The sequence below is a fragment of the Culex pipiens genome, chromosome 2 (genome assembly GCF_016801865.2).
Source record: "Culex pipiens pallens isolate TS chromosome 2, TS_CPP_V2, whole genome shotgun sequence".
NCBI classification, from domain to species: domain Eukaryota; kingdom Metazoa; phylum Arthropoda; class Insecta; order Diptera; family Culicidae; genus Culex; species Culex pipiens.
Window position 1 is genome coordinate 222,777,395 of NC_068938.1, and position 21,071 is coordinate 222,798,465.

General features: G+C 36.2%; 1 protein-coding gene across 11 annotated transcripts in view; it reads left to right on the plus strand.

Moving 5' to 3' along the window:
* Positions 1 to 19,803, plus strand: part of LOC120423878 (plasma membrane calcium-transporting ATPase 1) — a 97,009-nt gene extending 77,206 nt beyond the window's left edge. For all 11 annotated transcript variants that reach the window (XM_039587828.2, XM_039587836.2, XM_039587837.2 and 8 more), the window contains one exon: positions 12,171 to 19,803. In XM_039587828.2, the coding sequence (XP_039443762.1) occupies positions 12,171 to 12,208 (38 nt within the window). In that variant the 3' untranslated portion in view covers positions 12,209 to 19,803. The remainder of the gene's footprint in view (positions 1 to 12,170) is intronic.
* Positions 19,804 to 21,071: the final 1,268 nt, after the last annotated feature.

Genomic DNA, 21,071 nt, shown 5'->3' on the forward strand with positions numbered 1-21,071 from the left:
AAACTTTAAAATGCCGTTTTGGCGGTGTCTGGACCAAAGAGCCTATGTCTGGAAATATTTTTATCGGATTCCCCGGACATTTTTACATAACATACTAAAATATGGGAGGAGTTCATTAACAGGATTCCGAGATATGATTTTTTGAAAATAAAATCCGTGTTTTTTGACGCGCCGCGCGCAAAAACCGGAAAATGACGAAATTGGCAAAAAATCAACTTTTTTCACTAAAACTGCGATAACTTTAAAATTTTAGCGATGACCTATAGATGTTTGGGTACCAAAATTTTCGTAATTAAAAGACGCAACTTTTGATACCCAGACATGTATAGGTCATCGCTGAAATTTTGAAGTTATCGCAGTTTTAGTGAAAAAAGTTGATTTTTTGCCAATTTCGTCATTTTCCGGTTTTTGCGCGCGGCGCGTCAAAAAACACGGATTTTATTTTCAAAAAATCATATCTCGGAATCCTGTTAATGAACTCCTCCCATATTTTAGTATGTTATGTAAAAATGTCCGGGGAATCCGATAAAAATATTTCCAGACATAGGCTCTTTGGTCCAGACACCGCCAAAACGGCATTTTAATGTTTCATACGCCCTTTTCATATGTTAGGCTAGATTTTTGAAACTTCTTACTATTTTTCTTTGAAATGCCAACTTATCACCTTTCATTTGCGTATAAGACAATTGAAATCGGTTAAAATGGCGAGGAGTTATGATTTTTCAAAAAAAGTGGTTTTTGCGAAAATCGACGAAAATGGCCATTTTTTAGACCATTCTAACACGGCGTAGGTCACCCTAATGGCCAAACAAAAAAATACGGGTCTAATTATTTCGGCCAGGGAACCCCCAGAAAAATTTTGAGCCCGATCCGAGCACTTTTGTTTTTTTCCATGCTGTTTTCGTGGGGAATTGCTGTATATATAAAATTTCGACGGTTTTGTTCGAACGCGAATCAGTTCAATACGGAGCGTCGTATCGGGGAACTTTTTGTTGCGTTGGGTTCGTTAAAGTCCAAGGAAGGTTCTTACGCCAAAAAGTGACAACTTTGGCCACTGTGGAATCGATTCCGGAAAATCTGCAGATTGTATGGGAAAAGCTGCGTAAAATCAAATTTTGATCACAGGAGGCTGAATTAGCAAACAAGCAAGAAACGTCAGGAAACCAAAAAAGGGCAGGACGAAGTTTGCCGGGAAGAGCTTGTATTAAATAAATGCGTTAGAATGCAAAACGAATAACAAATCTGGAGTTTTTTTGAAGGTCCAATAAACCAAATTTTCAGTTTTTGCTTTTTGGGTGTTTTTTTTTAATTCCCCTGACTCAAGGTGGTTTCAAAAAACCCCAGAAAGCAAAAACTGGAAATTTGGTTTATTGGACCTTTTTTTAAAAAAAACTCCAGAAATCATGTTATTAAGAGAGATTATTAAGGCTTGTGATTTTTCGCGCGGAAGCCGCATAATCAAGTGTTTTTAAAGAAAAAATATTGCATGTCAGATGAAGATTTTTTTTAAAGATATTGTTCATAAGAATATTTTACGAAATGCAGATAATTGATTGTACGTTTCCAGCTAAATGTCTATATTTAACATAGATTAGATTAGATATTTAACAAAATTCCAAAAAAGATTATAAAAGAACATTATTTAACACTACAGCGTGAAATTTTTAATTTGCAAATCTATGTAAAGTTTATCAAAATAATTATGTTTTTTATTCAATTGAAGAATTTTGCCTTAACTTGTTTGAATATTAAGTATGTTGCTGTTGCTGATATTTTAGAAAATAAGAAATTTGATTACACTTATTTTACTGATTTTACTTTTGATGAATATGACGTTTAGGATGAGCTTCGTTAAGGAGATATTTTAATAAATTTTATTTCTAAAATCTCAATAAAATTAAAACTGCTGAATTATAAATTGAACTGACGGAAATTCTTCGAAATTTCCAAATTAATCCAATACAACTTTTTTTTCAAATATTTTTTTAGTGTCAGCGGGGTTTTAATTTGTATCTTGATCTACTGCAAAATTTCCTAAAATCCTAAAGGAGTACGTTTTTATGTTTATTTAGAGCCGATTTCAAAGTACTGTGAAATTATAATGTTTTGTATTTGGCATGCTGCGAAATTTTGATTTTTTGGCGGTGAAAAATCACTATAACTAGAGATTATTAAAGGCATAACATAACCTCAAATACTATTACAGCTGGGAATGTTGACAGATTTTGTGTCAAAAAAGGTGGTGAAATTTTCATCAGTTTCTATTGAATTTAACTTTTTTACACATTAATTTAGGTAAAATTACAAAAAAAAAATAAAACCATCAAATTTTCACCCTTTTAAAATTCAACATGTTCAACTGTGTAGGGGGGGGGGGGGGGGGGGGGCATAAAAATATTATTGTTAAAATCAAAATATTTTTTTAAAAAATACTCTTGTTAAAATTACATTGGGAAACGTTTATTTTTGTATTTTTAATCAAATAGGGCACTTTCAGACTTTTTTTTCACAAATTTAGAACATTTGGACCACAGATCGGAATTAATATATTTAAAGAAATATTATATATTAAATGAATTAAATTAAATTTTAAATATATTTATTAGAAATGTATGGTGGTGGCATTACTGTAGAAAATATAACGAATTTTTGTGACACTTTTTGGATCAAACTAATGAAGGTTGGGCTTTAAATTTAAAATTCAGTTTTTTTATTTTTTTGCCTTTTTTATAGACCTTTGAGATAATTTGACGAACATTGGAACACTAGACAAATTTCAAGCATGAAATGAACAACAAGATATATCCTAATAATTATGTTTGGTACAACACAAAGGAATAAAAAGCCGTTAAATTTTCTAGATTCGATTCGTAATTTAATATAATTTTAAGCGAGGTGAATTTAAAATTAAATTCGGGTTATTCAACCCCAAACGTACACAGCACTCGAAATCAACATTTTCTGATCAAGTTCAAATTTGGTGATACCATCAAAATTAATGTTTTGACCGCACCATCTTGCTCCTGACAAAATTTGACACATGTTTTCCAATTTCGATCAATGTTTTATGTTTAGTTTGCGAGATATTGAATTTTGAATGGTTTGGACGAAAATCGATAATAAAATTATCTGAACGAATTTCAACGACAACCTCAACCGAAGTCACCAAAGTTTTTTTTTCAAAATATTTTTTGTTGGTGTTGATTTTCTCTTACCTCTGTCCAGTATGGATGGTTATTCCGTATCGATTGACCAGCACTACTGTCCCGGTTTGAAACTATTCCAAATGAGAACCCATTTTTTAATAACTCTGCTAATTCCTAGAATCGATCAATCCAAACAGTGATTGCGACGCCACCGCCACCACCACCATCGTCAGCACTTTAGTGCTATTAGCAATCACTTGTGCTCTTACGTTTTGTACGGCAGAATGGCGTATACTTCAATTTGATTTTATGGCTCTGACAGCTAAATTATTGAAAATCAGTATGAAGCAAATGGCGTTTACTCCAAAACGGCATTCAACTCTATCTAGCTGGCACCGCTCCAACTGCCATGCGTCTCCACCGAACGCGTGCTGCTCCGAGATCTGAATATTTCAACGGCAAGCGGAGCGGAGGGTTATCGATCCGCCTCGCGGGGTGCAGCCAACGACTGTGTGCGGCCGATGTGTGTGTGTGTGTGCGCTTCCTTCCCTTGTGCCAAATGAATCTTTGATGGTTCTTCAATTCAGTTTCAATTAGAACATTCACACACAGCGCGCGCGCAAATTGCAATTCTTCTTCAATTCCCCTTCCTACCCTTTTCCCCAATCTAATTCTAAATTGAACCTGTAATGAGTCTCGGTGAGTAATCGTCCCTGTACACCTTTGACCTTCCTTAATTTTTTTTTGTTTTAGTTTGAAGTTTCCCCTTCAGTTTGATTCGATTTGGAAGATTTGGAAAATACACAATTCGACACAAGCTATTGGTTGGTTGATTAACGAAAAGTGTTGGTTAGAGTTGATTTCTTTAGTTATAGAGCTAAAATCGAGTTGAAAACAAGTGAAATTTAGCGAGTGAAGTCTTCTAGTTTGGTTTTTCGTTAGTGAGTCGATGTGTTGTTTTCGTTCACTCTTTCGAAACACTCGATAGCGAGTTGAACTCATTTTTAGAGCCAGTTTCACACAAACACTCACCTAGAAAAGCATAATTTTCATCCATATTTAGTCGGGAAAGTTTTCGCATCGATTTCTGATAGCTGATCATAATTTATCTAGAGTCATCATTTCACTCGAATAAAAAAAAATCTCACAAAAAGTATATACATTAGGGTGGGTCATTTTTTTCGAAAGTGCTCGGATCCGGCTGAAATAAGGTCCATCTTGTAGAGGGTACCCATAGGGACTCTCATACCAAATTTGAGCTCATTTGGTTGAAAACTGGCTTGTCGCTCGGGGGTTAAAGTTTACATGGAAATTACTATGGGAAATGAGTGATTTTGCTTCAAACGCTCCTACAAGCTAAGCGACAAACTTTAGCCCACACTTACACTAGGTAGCCGTATCGGGGGTGGTCCAAGGAACATTTTTCTCTAAGGGTTCATGGTCATCCGTTCAACCCTGAGCTTGCGCAAAGCCGAAATATCCGGCGACGCCGGAATTCTTCAAAATCTCAGTTTTGACGGTCAACGCATGCTACAAACTATGACAGAAGCATCGTTTGAATGAATGGAAAACGCGACGCCAAACGTCAACTCACTGTTTAGAAGCTAATCTGAGGGTTTGCGCCTTTCCAACAAAGTGTCTTTTTTTTTCTTTGAAAATAAACATGGCCTCCGAATCCGAGTCCGTGGTTGAGCGGGTCGTTGCAAAGAGAATTCGGCGCTAAAAGATCCAGTTTTAAATCAAGTGGAAAGGTTGCGAGGATTCCGAAAACACCTGGGAACCGGAGGAAAATCTCAACTGCCAGGATCTTCTGGAGAAATATGCAAGCGAGGAGGGCGAGAAGCGTGTCAGCCGCGACAAGCGAACATGGATCGGGTCGAAGAAGATGGGGGGGCCTCCTGTGATTCCGGCCAAACAAACAAAGGCCAAAAACGGATTCGAAAAGGACACGTGGCGGAGAAGTTGGAAGGAGTGCCCGAAGAGGACAGTGACGAGGTGGAACTGGTCCAGTCCAGGATGGTCCGCCTGCACGTTCCGGAGCTTCGATTTCTACAAGAGCCATATCATCAACGCGGTCAAGATAAGCGTGCAGTAGAAGTTCAAGTGATACAAAGTTGAAGATATTTATGAAACTTTAATAAAATAACTTTTATTGGTTTAAAAAATAAAAAAAATTAAAAAAGCTATACTTTCTTAGTATGTTTCTTACAAATAGAAATATTATCCTGATAAACCGATGCTACCGTTTCAATAAGGTCAATTAAACCATGTCCTGTCCATCCTGATGAGTCTTCCGGTGAACATCCCGCCGACGATGCCGCTGGACTTGCCAGACGAACCCCAAGTCGGCTATTCTGTTGGCCCTGTGCGTCGAGCAACCACTTCCCTCCACGAATTCCAACCGTAACTAACTCTACATGTCCTGTCCATCCCGATGACTTCTCCGGTGAACCCCTCGCCGTCGATTCCGCTGGCCATGTGTGACAATTAACTGTTTCCGTCCACGATGTCCTACCACATAAAGGGTTTTTTTTAATTTAATTATGTTTCACACCTTAATTCAAATAATTCGCTCTAGAAATAAGCATGAAAAAAATATTAATAATTTGTTATTTAATACAAAAAGTAAAAACCACAATTATGAACCCTTTTTTTTTGCTTCTAAACAGTGAGTTGACGTTTGGCGTCGCGTTTTCCATTCATTCAAACGATGCTTCTGTCATAGTTTGTAGCATGCGTTGACCGTCAAAACTGAGATTTTGAAGAATTCCGGCGTCGCCGGATATTTCGGCTTTGCGCAAGCTCAGGGTTGAACGGATGACCATGAACCCTTAGAGAAAAATGTTCCTTGGACCACCCCCGACACGGCTACCTAGTGTAAGTGTGGGCTAAAGTTTGTCGCTTAGCTTGTAGGAGCGTTTGAAGCAAAATCACTCATTTCTTATACACTAAAACCCCGGTTTACGCTCAGGCGTTACGCTTTGTATTTCGTCAATTTCTCTGGAACGACGCAATATTTTTGCAAACTTTTTGAAGCGATTTATACGTCTTGTGCAGATCTACAAATTGCTTTCAAAAGAATGTAAAAACATTACACTGTTTTCGAGAAATCAACCAAACAAAAAGCGTAACGCCTGCGCGTAAACGGGGGTTTTAGTGTAGTAATTTCCATGTAAACTTTAACCCCCGAGCGACAAGCCAGTTTTCAAACAAATGAGCTCAAATTTGGTATGAGAGTCCCTATGGGTACCCTCTACAAGATGGACCCTATTTCAGTCGGATCCGAGCACTTTCGAAAAAAATGACCCACCCTAATATACATGCTGTGTCACCTGACCTTAATACCTATGGCAGTCTGCGCGAGTCCTTGAATGAAATTTGAAGCACCGGAAAAGCGTCGAACAAACAGAGTTGTGAATACCACCCTTGTCTCATCTCTTCAAATGATGTCGCCACCCCCCCTTCATCTCCATCTGGCATGGCAAACCAACATCACCCGTCCCCTCAACATAATAAAAGTAGTGCCATCCAAATCATAATTGCTCTCTATATCTTTCATCGTTCTACTTTTCCTTCTCTTTTTAAAAAACTTCTTTTTTTGTTTCTGCTACAGAAGCCAGCTCTTTTCTCTCTTCTTCTTCTTGTTCTCTTTAGCATTTGCCGTCATTGATTTTTCCCCATACTTGGCCTCATTCCATACATCATCGATAGGCGTGTGTGTGTGTTTGTGCCCCCTCCCCTCCCTTTTTCGATATGACCTTCATTTAGAGAGAGAGGATTTACCCCCACCCTTTCACAACATCCCCCTTCATCAGAGTAGAGATTCACCCACTCGCACAGTTTCTTTTGCATCAGTTTTTTTGCTAATCGAGAGATGCCAGCAAAAATAATCGTAGTTCTACCCTCCAAACACATACACACTCACACACTGCATCATTATCTATTATTAGAAACGGATAGATAGACAAGAAAAATTACTCGTGTTTTGGATATTGTGCAAAAAAAAAAAAGAAAATCGACCGATTCCCAGGCGAACCTTTCTCGTAGTGTAAATATAGTTGGCTGTAGCGAAAAAAAACAACCCCACAACACACGAACAACCCTAGTCGATCGAAGCAGACCATGGAAATTCATCCACCCACACAGGACGCGATCACAGCAAGAACAATCGCCGCTAACGCGGCCTGCTGCGATCACCAACACCTCTCTAACCCTCAACTCATCAAAGAAACAATCACACACTCACACTGATACACTCTTTAAACTAGCTGCTTGTTAACAGTTGTTCGGATCGAATGATGTTGTTGAACCCCCTTTGACTGTGTTTATACTAAATAGTTGACATAATACTATGCTGGCATTGTTTACCTTTTTCTGTTTTGTTGTTTTTTTTGCGCACCAAAACGAGCGAGTTGTTTTTGGTGTTTCAATTTGTTACGTTAGCGGCTTTTGGATTACTTTCATTTCGTTGCGTTATTTGTTATGTAAACAAAGGCAAGTTGTTACGTTAGAACCAAGTTACTTGTTTTTGACATGTTAGAAGTAGTACTTTTTCGTTTGTTGTGGGAAAAACCAAGCAACCAATACAAACAAACAAAACAAACAAAACGCAAAATTTATGTCAATACAAACGCAAATTAACCCAAAACAAATATACAAAACCGCCACTAAAATTGTACAATTACGATCTGTTGTTGATTTTGTTGTCTGCATTTGTTTCGTTCCCGCCATTTTGTTTCCTATTGTTTAACACTTTTTTCCTTCTAAAATCTGTACAAAAACCCCCCGCTCGTCTATCTTTCTGGGCGTGCGTGTGTGAGTGACGAGCGTGCATTCTCGAAATTTGCTAACCCTACTTGGATTGTTATTGTTGTCTCATTGGAACAATTAAAACAGCAACAGTGTGCACCTCCTCCCCCTCGCACCACAGACAAAAGTTTTAAACACACCCACACACAATATTTCTTCTGTAAAAATCAGTTGGTTTGGTTACCTTTTTAAATACCATATTTTGATGTAAAACGAAAAGTCACGCTCAAGCGTTCTTTTGTAAATTGAAGTTGATGAAAAACAAAAAAAAAAACGATTTTCGAAACACTGAAAATTTGAAGTTTCCTGATATTGTATTGTTCTCTCTGTAACACTTTTATTGTTTTGCCTTGCGTTTTCATGTTATGGTTTAGTTAGTTGGTTTGTCTTTTCTTTTCTCCTTCTTTCTTTTTATGTTGTCCACACTGTAAACACAACTAGTTTTTTTTTTCTTTTTTCCACCCACTTTCCGTTTAAAAATCGTTGTTGTTGTTGAATTCACGCAGCAATAGAAACCACTCCGAGAAATTAAACAAAAACGCACCTCCACTCACACGAAGAAATTGTTCCCTTTTGGTTGTCTAAATATTTTCCTGTTTTGCTGAACACACCGCTGCCTGAATAATTTTTTTGTTATAATTTCGTTTTCAGTTCAAATATCACACACAATTTTCCCTTTTGCGTTGCGTTGAGAAAACTAAAAAAAACATGCTAGGCTAGCCGTTTATCTTTGATTTCCAAAAAAAAAACCTGTAATTATAAGTTTTACTACCGAGCAAATCTGTTAACTTTTGTGTAAAGCTAGTGAAAATAATAATTTCTGTTCGCGAGCAGTGTTGGGTGGATTTCACTTGTTCCAAACAAATCGTCAAACGTCACAAAAGTGGGACCCCAAGCTGACGCACCGTCCGTCTCCATCGCCTACTGTGTGAGAACTTTTATGTCACATATGAAGAAAAGATGGAATTTGGCGAAACACGTGTGTCTCTTTTAGGGCGCAGAGAAGAGCAAAACTACTTAAGGGTTTGTCCAGCAAAGCACGACGATTGACGTGTTGCCCTGGCCCTGGTCTCTCGAAATGAGCAATATCCAGCGGTATACTGTTATGCAAGAAGCACGTGTCGCAAAGGAAAAGCTAGGAAAATGATTGCATCATAGACGGGTGTTTAAGACGGAGCAATCTGTACTAAAAAACATGCTTTTGAAACATTTTTCATATCTTTTTGAGAAAGTTGAACAACATTTTCTTTCAATTGTTGATTAAGTATTTCCTACAAATTCAATTTCATTGTTTTGTTATGTCAGATATATTGAAAAATTTATGCATTACAGATTTATCAGCCTTCACAATGTCATAATTCTTAATCAATAGCCCAAAACGGAACATTCAACCTTGAGCAAAACTAGAAAACGTCATTTTGTTGGTTCGAAAATTCATTTTAAAATAAAAATTAAAAAAATCAGAAAAATGTGAGTTTTCCCACACAAATTTCCATACAAAATTTAAAAAAATAAAAGCAATTACGCAATGTAGACGAAACCAATCAGCTCCAATTTTTAGGGTGTTGTTTTGAGGTCCAAAATAAATAAAAAAAAACATTGTCCTGGTATGATTTGAACATTTTTAAATTTTCCATATAACAATAAGCCAGTCTGGTAGATAACATTTTGCCAGCTCGAACTATTTTTCAAATTCCGAGATATGGTCGGAAATACATTCATTTGTTGACATTGAAAATTGGATGCATGTTTCAACGCTATTTTGGTATAGAAAAAAGCTTCATGTGATTTGTTTTTCCGAGTCCGTATCTCAGCAACCATTGGTCTTCAACAACTTTGAAGCAAATTTATGGGAAATTGTCTGATTGGTCATTACTTTAACAAGGTAAAAATTCACGTTGGCTACAAGAATTCGATATCAAAATTTATGTACTTTTCGATTGCAAAGTTGATTTTACATCTTAAATTAAAGTCAACATAATTTTTCTACGATTTTCCACGTTTTGAAAAAAAAAACGAAAAATTGGCAGCACTGCCAAATGGTTTTTGACCTACTTGTGCCATAGCTTAAAAGATGGCATTTTTTTTATCTAAATCATTTTGGAAAAGGATATTTTTTCAAGAAAATATTTTGCGCAGTCCATCTCTTGCATTAAATGTTGAATTGGGTACTAAAGCCCTATGTCAATTTTTATGTACAATGGTAAAAAACACGATTAAAAACCATTTCTGATCACTTTTTTTTTCATTTGAATGCAAATATTTTTTTTTTTTTTTTGACAAGACAACATTTTTTCGATGGATTAACTATGGTCCCCTTGGAACGAGCTGTCAAGTAGGAGCTTTTCTGTCAAGAAGGACCGCGAGGTTAATTTTTCAAAATTGATTTAAAAATCCATTTTAAACTCTTTGTGGTCGTACAAAGGGTCATTGTACTCAGAAAAATAAGCTTTATCGCTGTAAACAATAATATCAGCAATCTAAGCTTCATTTTAGTGCCCAATTACAAATGTGGGTAAATTTTTTGCGAGTGTTACTTTTTTTTGAGAATTTCTAAGCGATACCTACAACTTTGCCGTAGACTCCGCCTAATCGATCCAAAAACTCATTCTCAAGATATTGATTATTAAACATTTGAATAGCCTTTTGTGTGGATTGCTGCTAAAAATTGTATTTTTATTATTATTTATTGTTGACCGTGTAATTGAAAACTCTGGTTACTCTGGTGACGTTACAGAGTTATGGCATTTTCACTTTTTATGATTTTTTTTCTGCTTCACAAGATTACAGCAGTTAAAGATTTGCTACCATTATTGTTTTAAAACTTATGTTATAATAAAATAGTGAAGCTCTTTGGAACTATTTTAATTTAAATTTTAATTTAATATTCCTAAATTTGTATGAAGACCTTTGTATAATCAAACCTCAGACAATCGTGTCAGGACTGTCCCATTTTGCACAATTATTTTGTCCATATTTCACGAAATTTTGACAGCAGTCAAAATATAAAAAAAACAGCATCATCAGAACTGTTTTTTTTATCTAGTCAGAGAGAGAAGAATTCAGGAAAAAAACTGAATGGCCCATAATATTTTTTTAAATAAAAATTGACAGTAAGGATTGATTTAGAACATGGAAAATATTTTTACTCAAGAAATTAGATAATTTTACAAAGGCTTTGTTTTTGAATTATCTACAATGTTGTTATTTAAATATTAAAGTTTCATTCGTCCACAATGATTTTGGATTTTTTTTTGTTTAATTTTTTTATGAATACCTGCCACAATTGTATGTAGGATTGTATGGACAAAAATTACTTCATTGTTTATAGAGAAAAAAAAATCACTATTTTTAAGACAAATAAAATAAAAATAAAAAAAATATATTGCATTCAAAATATCTCGATTCCTACTCTATGATTGCACTGTAACAAAAACCCCCGCTGTAATTATGTTTTATGCAGAAGCAAAAGCTGGCGCACGTGAAAGTCAAAGCCAAACCCATGGCCAACTGCTCTTGTGCTTGTGCTCTTTGCCTCTTCCTCCCTCGCGAGATCGATTGCATGACGTCCTATGTGTGCCTGACACAATCGTAGCAACCGGGCCATGCTGTCTTCCGGAGATTCCTTCCTTCCTTGAATCTCGGAGAAAAAACTTTTTCCTTCCCTTAACTTTTGGGTGGCCAGAATGGGATGTTTCTATCTGTGCGCGTTCGTTTCGACTGTTCTTCGATCGATTGGCGGTGACCTCACTAGCAACATTTGCAGTGCAGTGTGCAGTGTGTTTGTGTGAAATGCACCCCCTCCCCCCAACCCCCCTTTCGACTAACCGAACTGAAATTGACCCAATTTTGACCCATTTGCAAAACGGAAATGTAGTGAAAACCTCCCGGCACTGTTTGACAGTACTACTCTGCTAATTTTACTACTGTTATTATCTTACTACTCTTACTACTACTGTTGTATAGCCATAATTTGTATTATAAGCAAACCAGCCGCAAAAAAAACACTTTTTGGTTGAAATAAAATTGCATGCCTACTTCAATGTGGAACAAGCAAAAACAAAACGTAATCTATCAGTTGTTGTGTTTTTATTTTATTTACTTTTTGTAAGAAAAATCAACTATCTAAATTTAACACCAAAAAAAGTCTTCACACCACCTGTTTCTAACTCAAATTCTGAAAATCTTAAATTTACTTTCTTTAATTTTTTACAGAGAAATTCGCGGTTTGGACAAAATCGACAACAGTATAAATTCCTTTACGTGATTGTGCAAAAGGGATGAACAGAAAACAGAGAGAGAGAAAAAGAAAGAGAGAGACGATAGATCTCGCGCGTTTCAGTTTGATCTTTTTTGTTGCTAGTTTCTAAATGCGACGGTTTTTTTAAAGAGAGATGAAGAAGAACACAAGAAGAAGAGAGCAATACAGATTTTGTCACAGCAGAACAACTAAAAAAGTGAAGGATTATTAGGCTACACACTAGAAGAAAGCAAAGAAAGAGAAAAAACAGCATGCATTTCGTTTTTTAACATTTTTTTTAAACTTCTTAAATTAAAATTTTCGCAATCTTAAAGAGAGAATGCTGCGCTGTTAGGGGCAGAGTAGGCCACGCGTTTAAAGAATCAAAAGTAAAAAAATACAAAGGAACCAAGTAAAACAGTTCAAATAGTGACGCGGCATGCTGTGCGTCTCTGAAGAAGATTTCTTTAATCAAGTTTGCTGGTTTAGCGATTCAAAAAAATGTTTCAAACACACACACAGTGAAAAGGAAATAACAAAATGAGTATTATGTTTGAGCAGAACAAAATAAAAAGAGCAAGCAAGCTACCGTAAGAGAGAAAGAAAAAGAAGTTGAAAGAGTTGACGAAACGCGCACTCCACATTGATACATCACCATGACAGTTACATTAAAGGAAAACAATCACAACAATTCACTGTTTGACACTCTCACTCACATGGAACTCATTCGTTGCGTTGGAAGTCACTCACATACACTCACACGAGACACACAATTACATTACATCGTTTTCACACAATAATGGAAAGCACGTAAGGAAAATTGCAGTAATCTTTAAGTAAACTTAATCTACACCAGAAAACAGTGGATGAACTTTGCAATCGTAATTCGGAAAGTTTCAGGGTACTGTTTGTTCTTAATTTTGTATAAAATAAAAGCATTGATTATACACATATATATTAGACAAATGATAATAGTTCAATCATAAGTTAATGAATACGATGTAAAATACGACAGTTTTTCTTTTAAAAATTTATAAAACTTAAAAGTTAAGCAAGTTTAAGGGCGTTGTAATTGGCGACAAATTGCCGAGGCATTTATCGTTTAACTTGTACCAGACAGCTTTAGTTAGTCTATTTTGCGAGCATCAAAACAAAGGAAAGAATCCTTCTCTCTGTCCCCACCCCCCTCCTTCCATGTATACCCCCCTCTCCCTTACTTTACTTTAAACGAAAAAAGTAAGAAGAACCATTGAAGTTGAATAATGAAAAAATCGTATATAGTGAAGATAAAAAAAAAAACAACAAAAAAGAACACAATGTTTAAAGTACTGTTTTTCTGCCTTATAGTTAAGATCGAAAATGAAGAAAGGTGACAAAGTCTTAAATCGACCTATAGTGAAAACAACAAGAAAAAAAACACAAAACGCAAAATAAGGTGAAGCACCTTGCAAACCCAAACAAAGCCCCAAAAAATCCAACAATTATGAGCAATTAATGAATATCAAAAGACAGCTTACCCACTAGAGTCGAGCACGAAGACGCGAAGAGAGCGAAGGAAGTGAACTAAACTAAAACCAAAAAAAACCTAAGTAGCTAAAGAGGCGATCAAGCGAAAGAGAGTTGACAACCCCCCCTTTGAGGCTGAAGGCCAAACCAAACAGGGCCGTCGACGACGACGACATCCGTCGGAGTTGAAAGTGTAATCAAAGCAAACACGGATGTTTTGCCGCGACTTGATAAGAGCCAACCCGCTAAGCAAAGTAGGCTATCGCATCACTCACACAACAGCACCTGTCAAAACCGGCGCAGGTGGATCGTAGTAGGCCGCGCGCGAGTAAGCTTTCCGGTAGGACCAGCGAGAGAAACAGATCTAATCAACACACACTGATTTTTAGTAGCTTTTGGCGTGATGGCTGACCGTGTAGCGCCCATCGAAGCAGGCCGCGTCACCATGGCGATAAATTGCAAATTTCGAGTCGAAGCTTTAGGTGCTTTTCCCGCCTGAAAATTCCCCGTTTCTTCTTGTTCTTCTCTGTCTGCCTACCCCTCAAAAGAAAATCCCACTCTTCTTCTACCCACACTCACACAAATGAACACACACACTTGAGACAACAAAAGATCATGACGACAAACCCGGAACACTGGAAAATCCTAAAAGAGAGACTAGTCTTGTTGACCACCACCACCGCGCCCAACCGTCACCATAGTTACTGGACTGAGTGTTGCAACGAATCGTTGATGTTGATTAGAAAAGCGTTGATTGATCGTTGTCTTGAACTCGTTGTTGTGCGTGCGTGCGTGCGTGACCTCCTCTAAACGACTGCTATTAGCTTCCAGGACATCGTCAAGCGGACCGAGTGGATTGTAATGCAACACGAGATCTGGATCTGCAACCGGGCGCGCCAAATCCGGGGATCGCCCTAGTTCAAGCTTTGTGACAATCTAGGTAGGTCGTGGTATGTCATGACCGCGTGTGGAAGGAAGCACGTGGCAGTTGCGCGGCGCGGTCAAGGTGACAGCTGCGGGTTGCTGCGATTGCCTCGGGGTGGTAGTTAGAATCTGGTTCAAATTACTAACTCTTGAGTTGATTCTTTCAGCAACTTGGAAGATTTCTAGCCAGATGCAGAACCTAACTTTATTTATCAGCCATCACCAATTTCAGTTCGACAGGATTTCGGTTTTAAAAGAGAAAGCAGATTGTCGCTACCGGTGTGGTGCAAAAACGCAGCAGCATAGAACACTTAAAATATATGACCAATTGTATTTAACAAAAAAAAAAAAACAAGTAAATGATACACGCACGAGTTGCTAAAAATAGCAAAAATGCGAAAAAAAACAAACGACACTTCTTGTAAAATAAAGAAAAACCTATACTTAATGAGTAAAAAGTAAAACACAACCTTAAATTGTAACGATGGTCGAGATATTTACGCAATAATGAACAAAAAAATACACATTTTTACACTATGAATGCAAAAAACAAAACTGCAAATAAAAACAAGGTATTTTTACTGTTACAACCGATTTCCAAAAACGGGCATGATTCGCGAAGTAATTTTTTGCGGATAGAAACAAGCGCTAGCGATGAAATACTTTAAAACAAACAAAAAAACGAGGTGTGGTGCGAGTTAAACTTGCGCGCGAAACCTTTGCAGTAAGAAAACCAAAATAGTCACAATCTCGTAATGACAGCTACAGAGTTATAGGAAGTATCAAATAAGCGATAAAAATGAACAAAAAAAAATCGACGAACCTAGCAAAAAATAAATAAAACCAGGAATAAGTTTCGTGTTATGAAATAAAGGCAAACCAAGTAAAGAGGAAATAGGGTTAAAACCTGTTGATTTAAGCGCAAACATAGAAATCTTAAAGGAGATAACGTTAAAGCTAATCCAATAAAATCAATAACATTAAAGAAAGAGAAAGAAAATCAGCGACTAAAAGGAAACAAAAGCAGACATTTAGAAGAACTATCGAGTTTAGCGCAACTAGTGTGTAAAACCAAAACAAGTAACAATGATACGATGAAAAATATGAACCCTTTAGATTGAGACAAGTTTAATACTTAGTAGCTAAAATACACACTCCTACACAAAAAACACAGACACACTCAGAAAACGGATTGTAAAGTTCGACTCTTTGAAAGAAGAAAATTAAAAACCACCTGGATTTCACCGTCGTACCGCCGACAGATCGTAGTAGGCCTCTCTTTTTTCTGCACTCTGCGATTCTGTGATAAATTGTCATTTTGAGTAGCTTTTGAGGTGTTACCATGGCAACCACCGTTGTGTTGTGTCAGAAACTCTCAGTTCCAAAAAAAAGTGTCGAGATTTTTAAATGTTCTAACTTTGGCTTAAATTGATATTTTCTTGTGAGATTTTGAGAATGTTTTCGTTGCTTAGAGTTTCCTTGTAAGAATGCCAGCATACATTTCAAAATATTCTAGAATATTTCCAGCGTTTTTTTTGAAAAGGACCAATAAACCATTGTCTTTCATATGTTTATAGGACCTAATCAAAAAAAACTCTAGATTTGCAAAGATCTGCAGAACAGCGTTTGGAGATTCTTCATTAAAAGAAATTCATTTGACACTCACTCGAAACTCGTAAACGAAACTCAATAAAACCTTTTCAAGATTATTGGGAGTAGCCGATTTCAAGAGTACATTTACAGAAAAAACGTTACGTTGAGAGAACCTCATTGAAGTACGCAACCAAAACTGAGTTTCATCACTAATACAGTTTTGAAATTAAATTATATTTGAAAAAAAAACTCAATTTCCTGGTTTTAGCGCATATTTCCAACCAATCTGTTAAACTTTTTTCTCAGCTTTAAAAAAATCTATTTTGATTTCAAATTTTTAGTTCGGCCTGCTACGACCTGCCCGGCCACCACCAGCCGGATCATTTTATACTGTATGGGGGAATGTTCATCGCCAAGAGTAAATCTCAGTAGCAGGGCTTGCTTTCATCCGATCCCTCCCCGCCTCCCTTGTTGCTCTCGATTCCCAAAAGAAAAGGGGTTTTACGTTGCTCACCACAAGCACTCTTCCCATCAACCAATCATCAATCGGTAGGCGATAAGGCGAGTCAAGAATTGTTACAATAAAGAAAATACCATTTGTAGTGCAAAAGAGAGTAAAACAAAATAAAAAGTGGTAAACTTATTGTAAGTGAGCAACCTACACATCGTTGGGGAGGGGGTTATTAAACTAAACCAAGTAAGCATTTTTAAAGTGAAACTTCATAAAATAACGGAACGTCGCGTTTCTGAAGTTTAAAAAAAGCAACTCAAACACACTCACAGATACACCCACATACAACACATTCTACTGTGCACGTACATTTAAAGAAGGAAAGAAAAAAAAAAACGAAGTAACACCAAAATAAAATCCCACACACTTAAGCGATAAAGTAAACAAAACAAGAAAGGGAGGCAAATATGACATCGTTCGAACACCTTTATGGACATTTATAACTCTATAGGAACCAAAAAACAAAATCACAGATTTCTTCAAATCAGCATATGTGTGTATAATACTTACGTCACCTAAGATGAACCATCTTGATAAAAGAGAGGAAAAAACACTATTTCATATAAAAAATGACACTTCGAAACACAGAAAAAAACAAACACACACACACGTCGGTTTACTAGTAGTTGTTCACAGGATAGATAAAAATGAAATAACAAAAGTAATAACACATTATAAAAACAGGAAACAAAAAATCCTCTTCTTCAGCACTAATAGCGCCTATCCAAAAAAAAAAGTAAACAAAAATAAAAATTCACTCACAAAATCTCCGTTGAATTTGTTAGATTTTGCGTTTTTTCCAAGTAACATTTCATTCGTGGTGAAATCTTCTTGCTTTGAATTTGTACGTTTTGCTGAATATTAGCCAAAATAAAGTCAAAGCATACACGTTTGTTAGGAAAAATTAAATTCGCGGGTAAAACACAAGCAAGAAGAAGTGTAGCTACTTTGAAGAAGCCGTGTAGTAGTTTAAGAAATTATTACGAGAAAAAAATAAACTAGCCGAATAACGAGTGCGCACGAATGAGTGCGAACAGCGTAGCCTTCCCCAAAGTTATGTTTTGTGTGTGTTTTCTTTTAGTTTAAAACACACAAAAATACGCGAACCCAGAGTGCGTTCAATCCAAGCAACCTGGAAAAAAAAGCAAAACGAGCTGGTTTTCTTCTCGAAACCATAGCAACCTCCCAAACTCCCCCACCCGGTTACAGAAAGTTAGGCTAACTTGATTGTTGCATTTAAATTATGGTCAACCCCCCCTCGCCCCACCCCTCTTGAGCCTGATATTTATTTGAAACCAGCCGCCTTTGATCTGATCGCAACTCGCGCATCAGAGCCAACTTTGATAAGTACTCGTAGTTTTGTAGCTGACCAACACTGATACAAAACAAAAAAACTAAACGGACATGTACATTATTTGTCATTATCTACTGATACTACTACTTCTACTACTCTCTATTCGCTGTTACTTTGTTACTTTTGTTAATGTTTTTCTAAAGGAAAAAATCAGATAGGAGAGATACTTAAAAAATGTTGCAGCTACTTTGAACTGATGGATCAATTTTTGCCTGATGGTTTTTCCTATGTTTGCGCCCGGTGGGTTTATTGGTTTGCCAAGCAATCGAAGAGGGCTTAACGTAACATACACACAAACATCAACACTCACACACACGAGAGCATAAGCAGCAGCTTCCGGTTCCCCTTTCGGTACTGTGTATTATATCAACTGTTATAATGACGCACAAGCGGAAAAAATGCGGCTAATGCTTCTAAAAGATCTTATCGAATCGACGAACAGACGTTGACAGACAAACAAAAAACAACTGACAAGCGACACGATTTTAATCACAACAAATGCCATGCATGTGTTCAGAACGATATTCCCCCATATATATAAATGTAATGCGACGAGAATGAAAAAAAAAACATACAAACAAACAAACAACCAAACTTACAACAACTTACAAACGGAACAGGGTCAGAACAAAACAACAACCAAGTTGGCCACGCCCAATTTCCGAAACGGATACGCCCCTGGCAAAAGAAAACAAAAGTCAAGAGAAAAGAAAAACAAAGCAAGCCCACCGTCAGCGCGCAACCAAAACAAAAAACCTATAAAAATGAACGAAAATCAAACACGCCTACTAGGTTCCTTCTCTCTTCGTATCAACATGTGGTCTTCATCTTGTCATTACTATTAAACAACAACAAAAAACAACAAAAACTTATTATTACTTGTTATATGTAGGTAAACTCAATTAAGATCACCGCGCATCATCCGATTAAACTCGACAAAGAATACAACACTGATCTCCAGCCCTATTTTCTCTCAAACTTCTCGAGAAATCCTCCTGTCCCCCGACTTCCCTTCCCTTCCCATCTCTAACCTCCTAACCCCCTTGGAAGCAAACCAAAACAAAATGGAAGAAAAACAAAAGAAAACTCTTACAGTTAGGTTCGAACTAATATTTCAAGTGAGTTTAGTGCTAAATATAGTGACCTACCTTAGTATATGACAAACAAACAAAAAACAAGAACAAAAAAAACAAACAAATGTTATTTATTTTAAATAGTTGTTGAAACCAATGAGAAACAAAATAAACAAGAACAGACAAAAGAAAACACAAAACAGTTTTATTTCTTATTAATTGTTTACTTGATTCTCACGATTGACAGAAAAACGTTTGATAATATTTCACAACAAAACAAAAACAAATATGATAAAACTGACAGATTGGAAAACCAAACACAAGCAAAACCAGCAAAACAACACTGAGAGAAAGAGTATTAAACTTTTAATTTAATGAAAATAAACAAAGCAGAAGAATGAAACCCATGGAAGTAAAAAGTAAATTTAAAAGTAACTAAAAAGCCTTGAAATTCATTCTATCAATGTTATTTCAGTGAAAAAAGGAAAAAAAAATGATGCAAAAAAAAAACAAAACAGAGAAAACATAAAATTGTATAGCAAATAGTCATTAAAGTAAAGAGATTAAAAATCACGAGAAAACAAAAAAAAAGTGGTGAAAAATAAAATCGAGAGAACAGGAAAACAATACACAAACCCCCCGCACCCCCCAAAAAAACGCACGGACGTTCGTGGCGACCCCCCGGAAGCGGAAAAAGCAGAAGCCGGCAGAAGCGCAAATGTTCTCCACCACCCCGCCCTGTTCCTGTGTGTCTCTCTCACTCGAGATGAACAGCAGTAAGCAGCAGAAGCAGAAGCAGAAAAGGAAGAAGAAGATAAAGTGCAGCTGCTGCAGGAAAAAAAAATGAAAAAGAAAAGGAACACTAACTAGTTTTCGAACCATTTCATTTCCTTTTAAAAAGAGCAAACCAAAAGAGCAAAAAAAGAACAATTTAAAAGAGAAAAGAAAAAATCGAACTAGGAAAAGAATTTTGATTTTATTGTACATTGTTATTAATTATTGAATTAAATCATAGATATATTACATAAAAAAGAGAAAAAAGTGAAAATACAAAAAAAAAAACAAAAATAAAACGGGTCTATTTGCGGAGTTGTTTTATTCTGTAGTGTTTCCGTGGGATCTGTTGTTGAACGTGACGTTTGGGGAAATGATCAAGTCTGCTTTTCCAAGCAGAAGTACCATGCGGCTCCTTCAAAAAGAGTTGAGATCAATGTTTCCATGGAGACGCATGGTGCATCAAAATGTCAGAGTGGATCGTGGAAAACAGGGTGGCATTTATGAATCTAGATTTTTTTAATGGCCCAATTTTTTTTTTTTTTGCTTTTTGGGTGTTTTTGAATACTCCTTACTCAAAGCGATTTCAGAAACTCAAAAAAGCAAAAAATGAAAATAAAAAAACTCTAGAATTGAACCTTTTATCAAAACATACATTCTTAACAAAATTTCTGAATATATTTAAACTGTAAATTTGGTTTTATTAAATTTTGGTGACATTTATATTGCCAGTTAGGATATAGCAAATTTTAACTAAATTTTTTGTCACTCAGCCCTTGTCGAGGTCGAGGGGAGAGTAATAAAAAATATCAAATTTAAACAAGTATTCATATAGTTACCAATAGACTGTACAATTTGTTTTCCTTGAAAATTGCTTTTTTTGCCGGTGATTTTTGAAGGGCTGGGGACAAAAAAACTTGATAAAATATTTGTGATTTTCTAGAATTTTGCATTTTTTCGAGACCTTTTGTAATTATAATATGGATGAATTTTGTCCACGCCATTTGTTCAAAGACGTAATTTTGCATAACAAGTTTTTTTTCCAGAATTGAAGGCTTTCATTATTATAAGAAATTTAAATAAAAAGGGAATATTAAAAAATCTGTATCTGTATCTTGAAAAGGGATATTCTGATCGATAT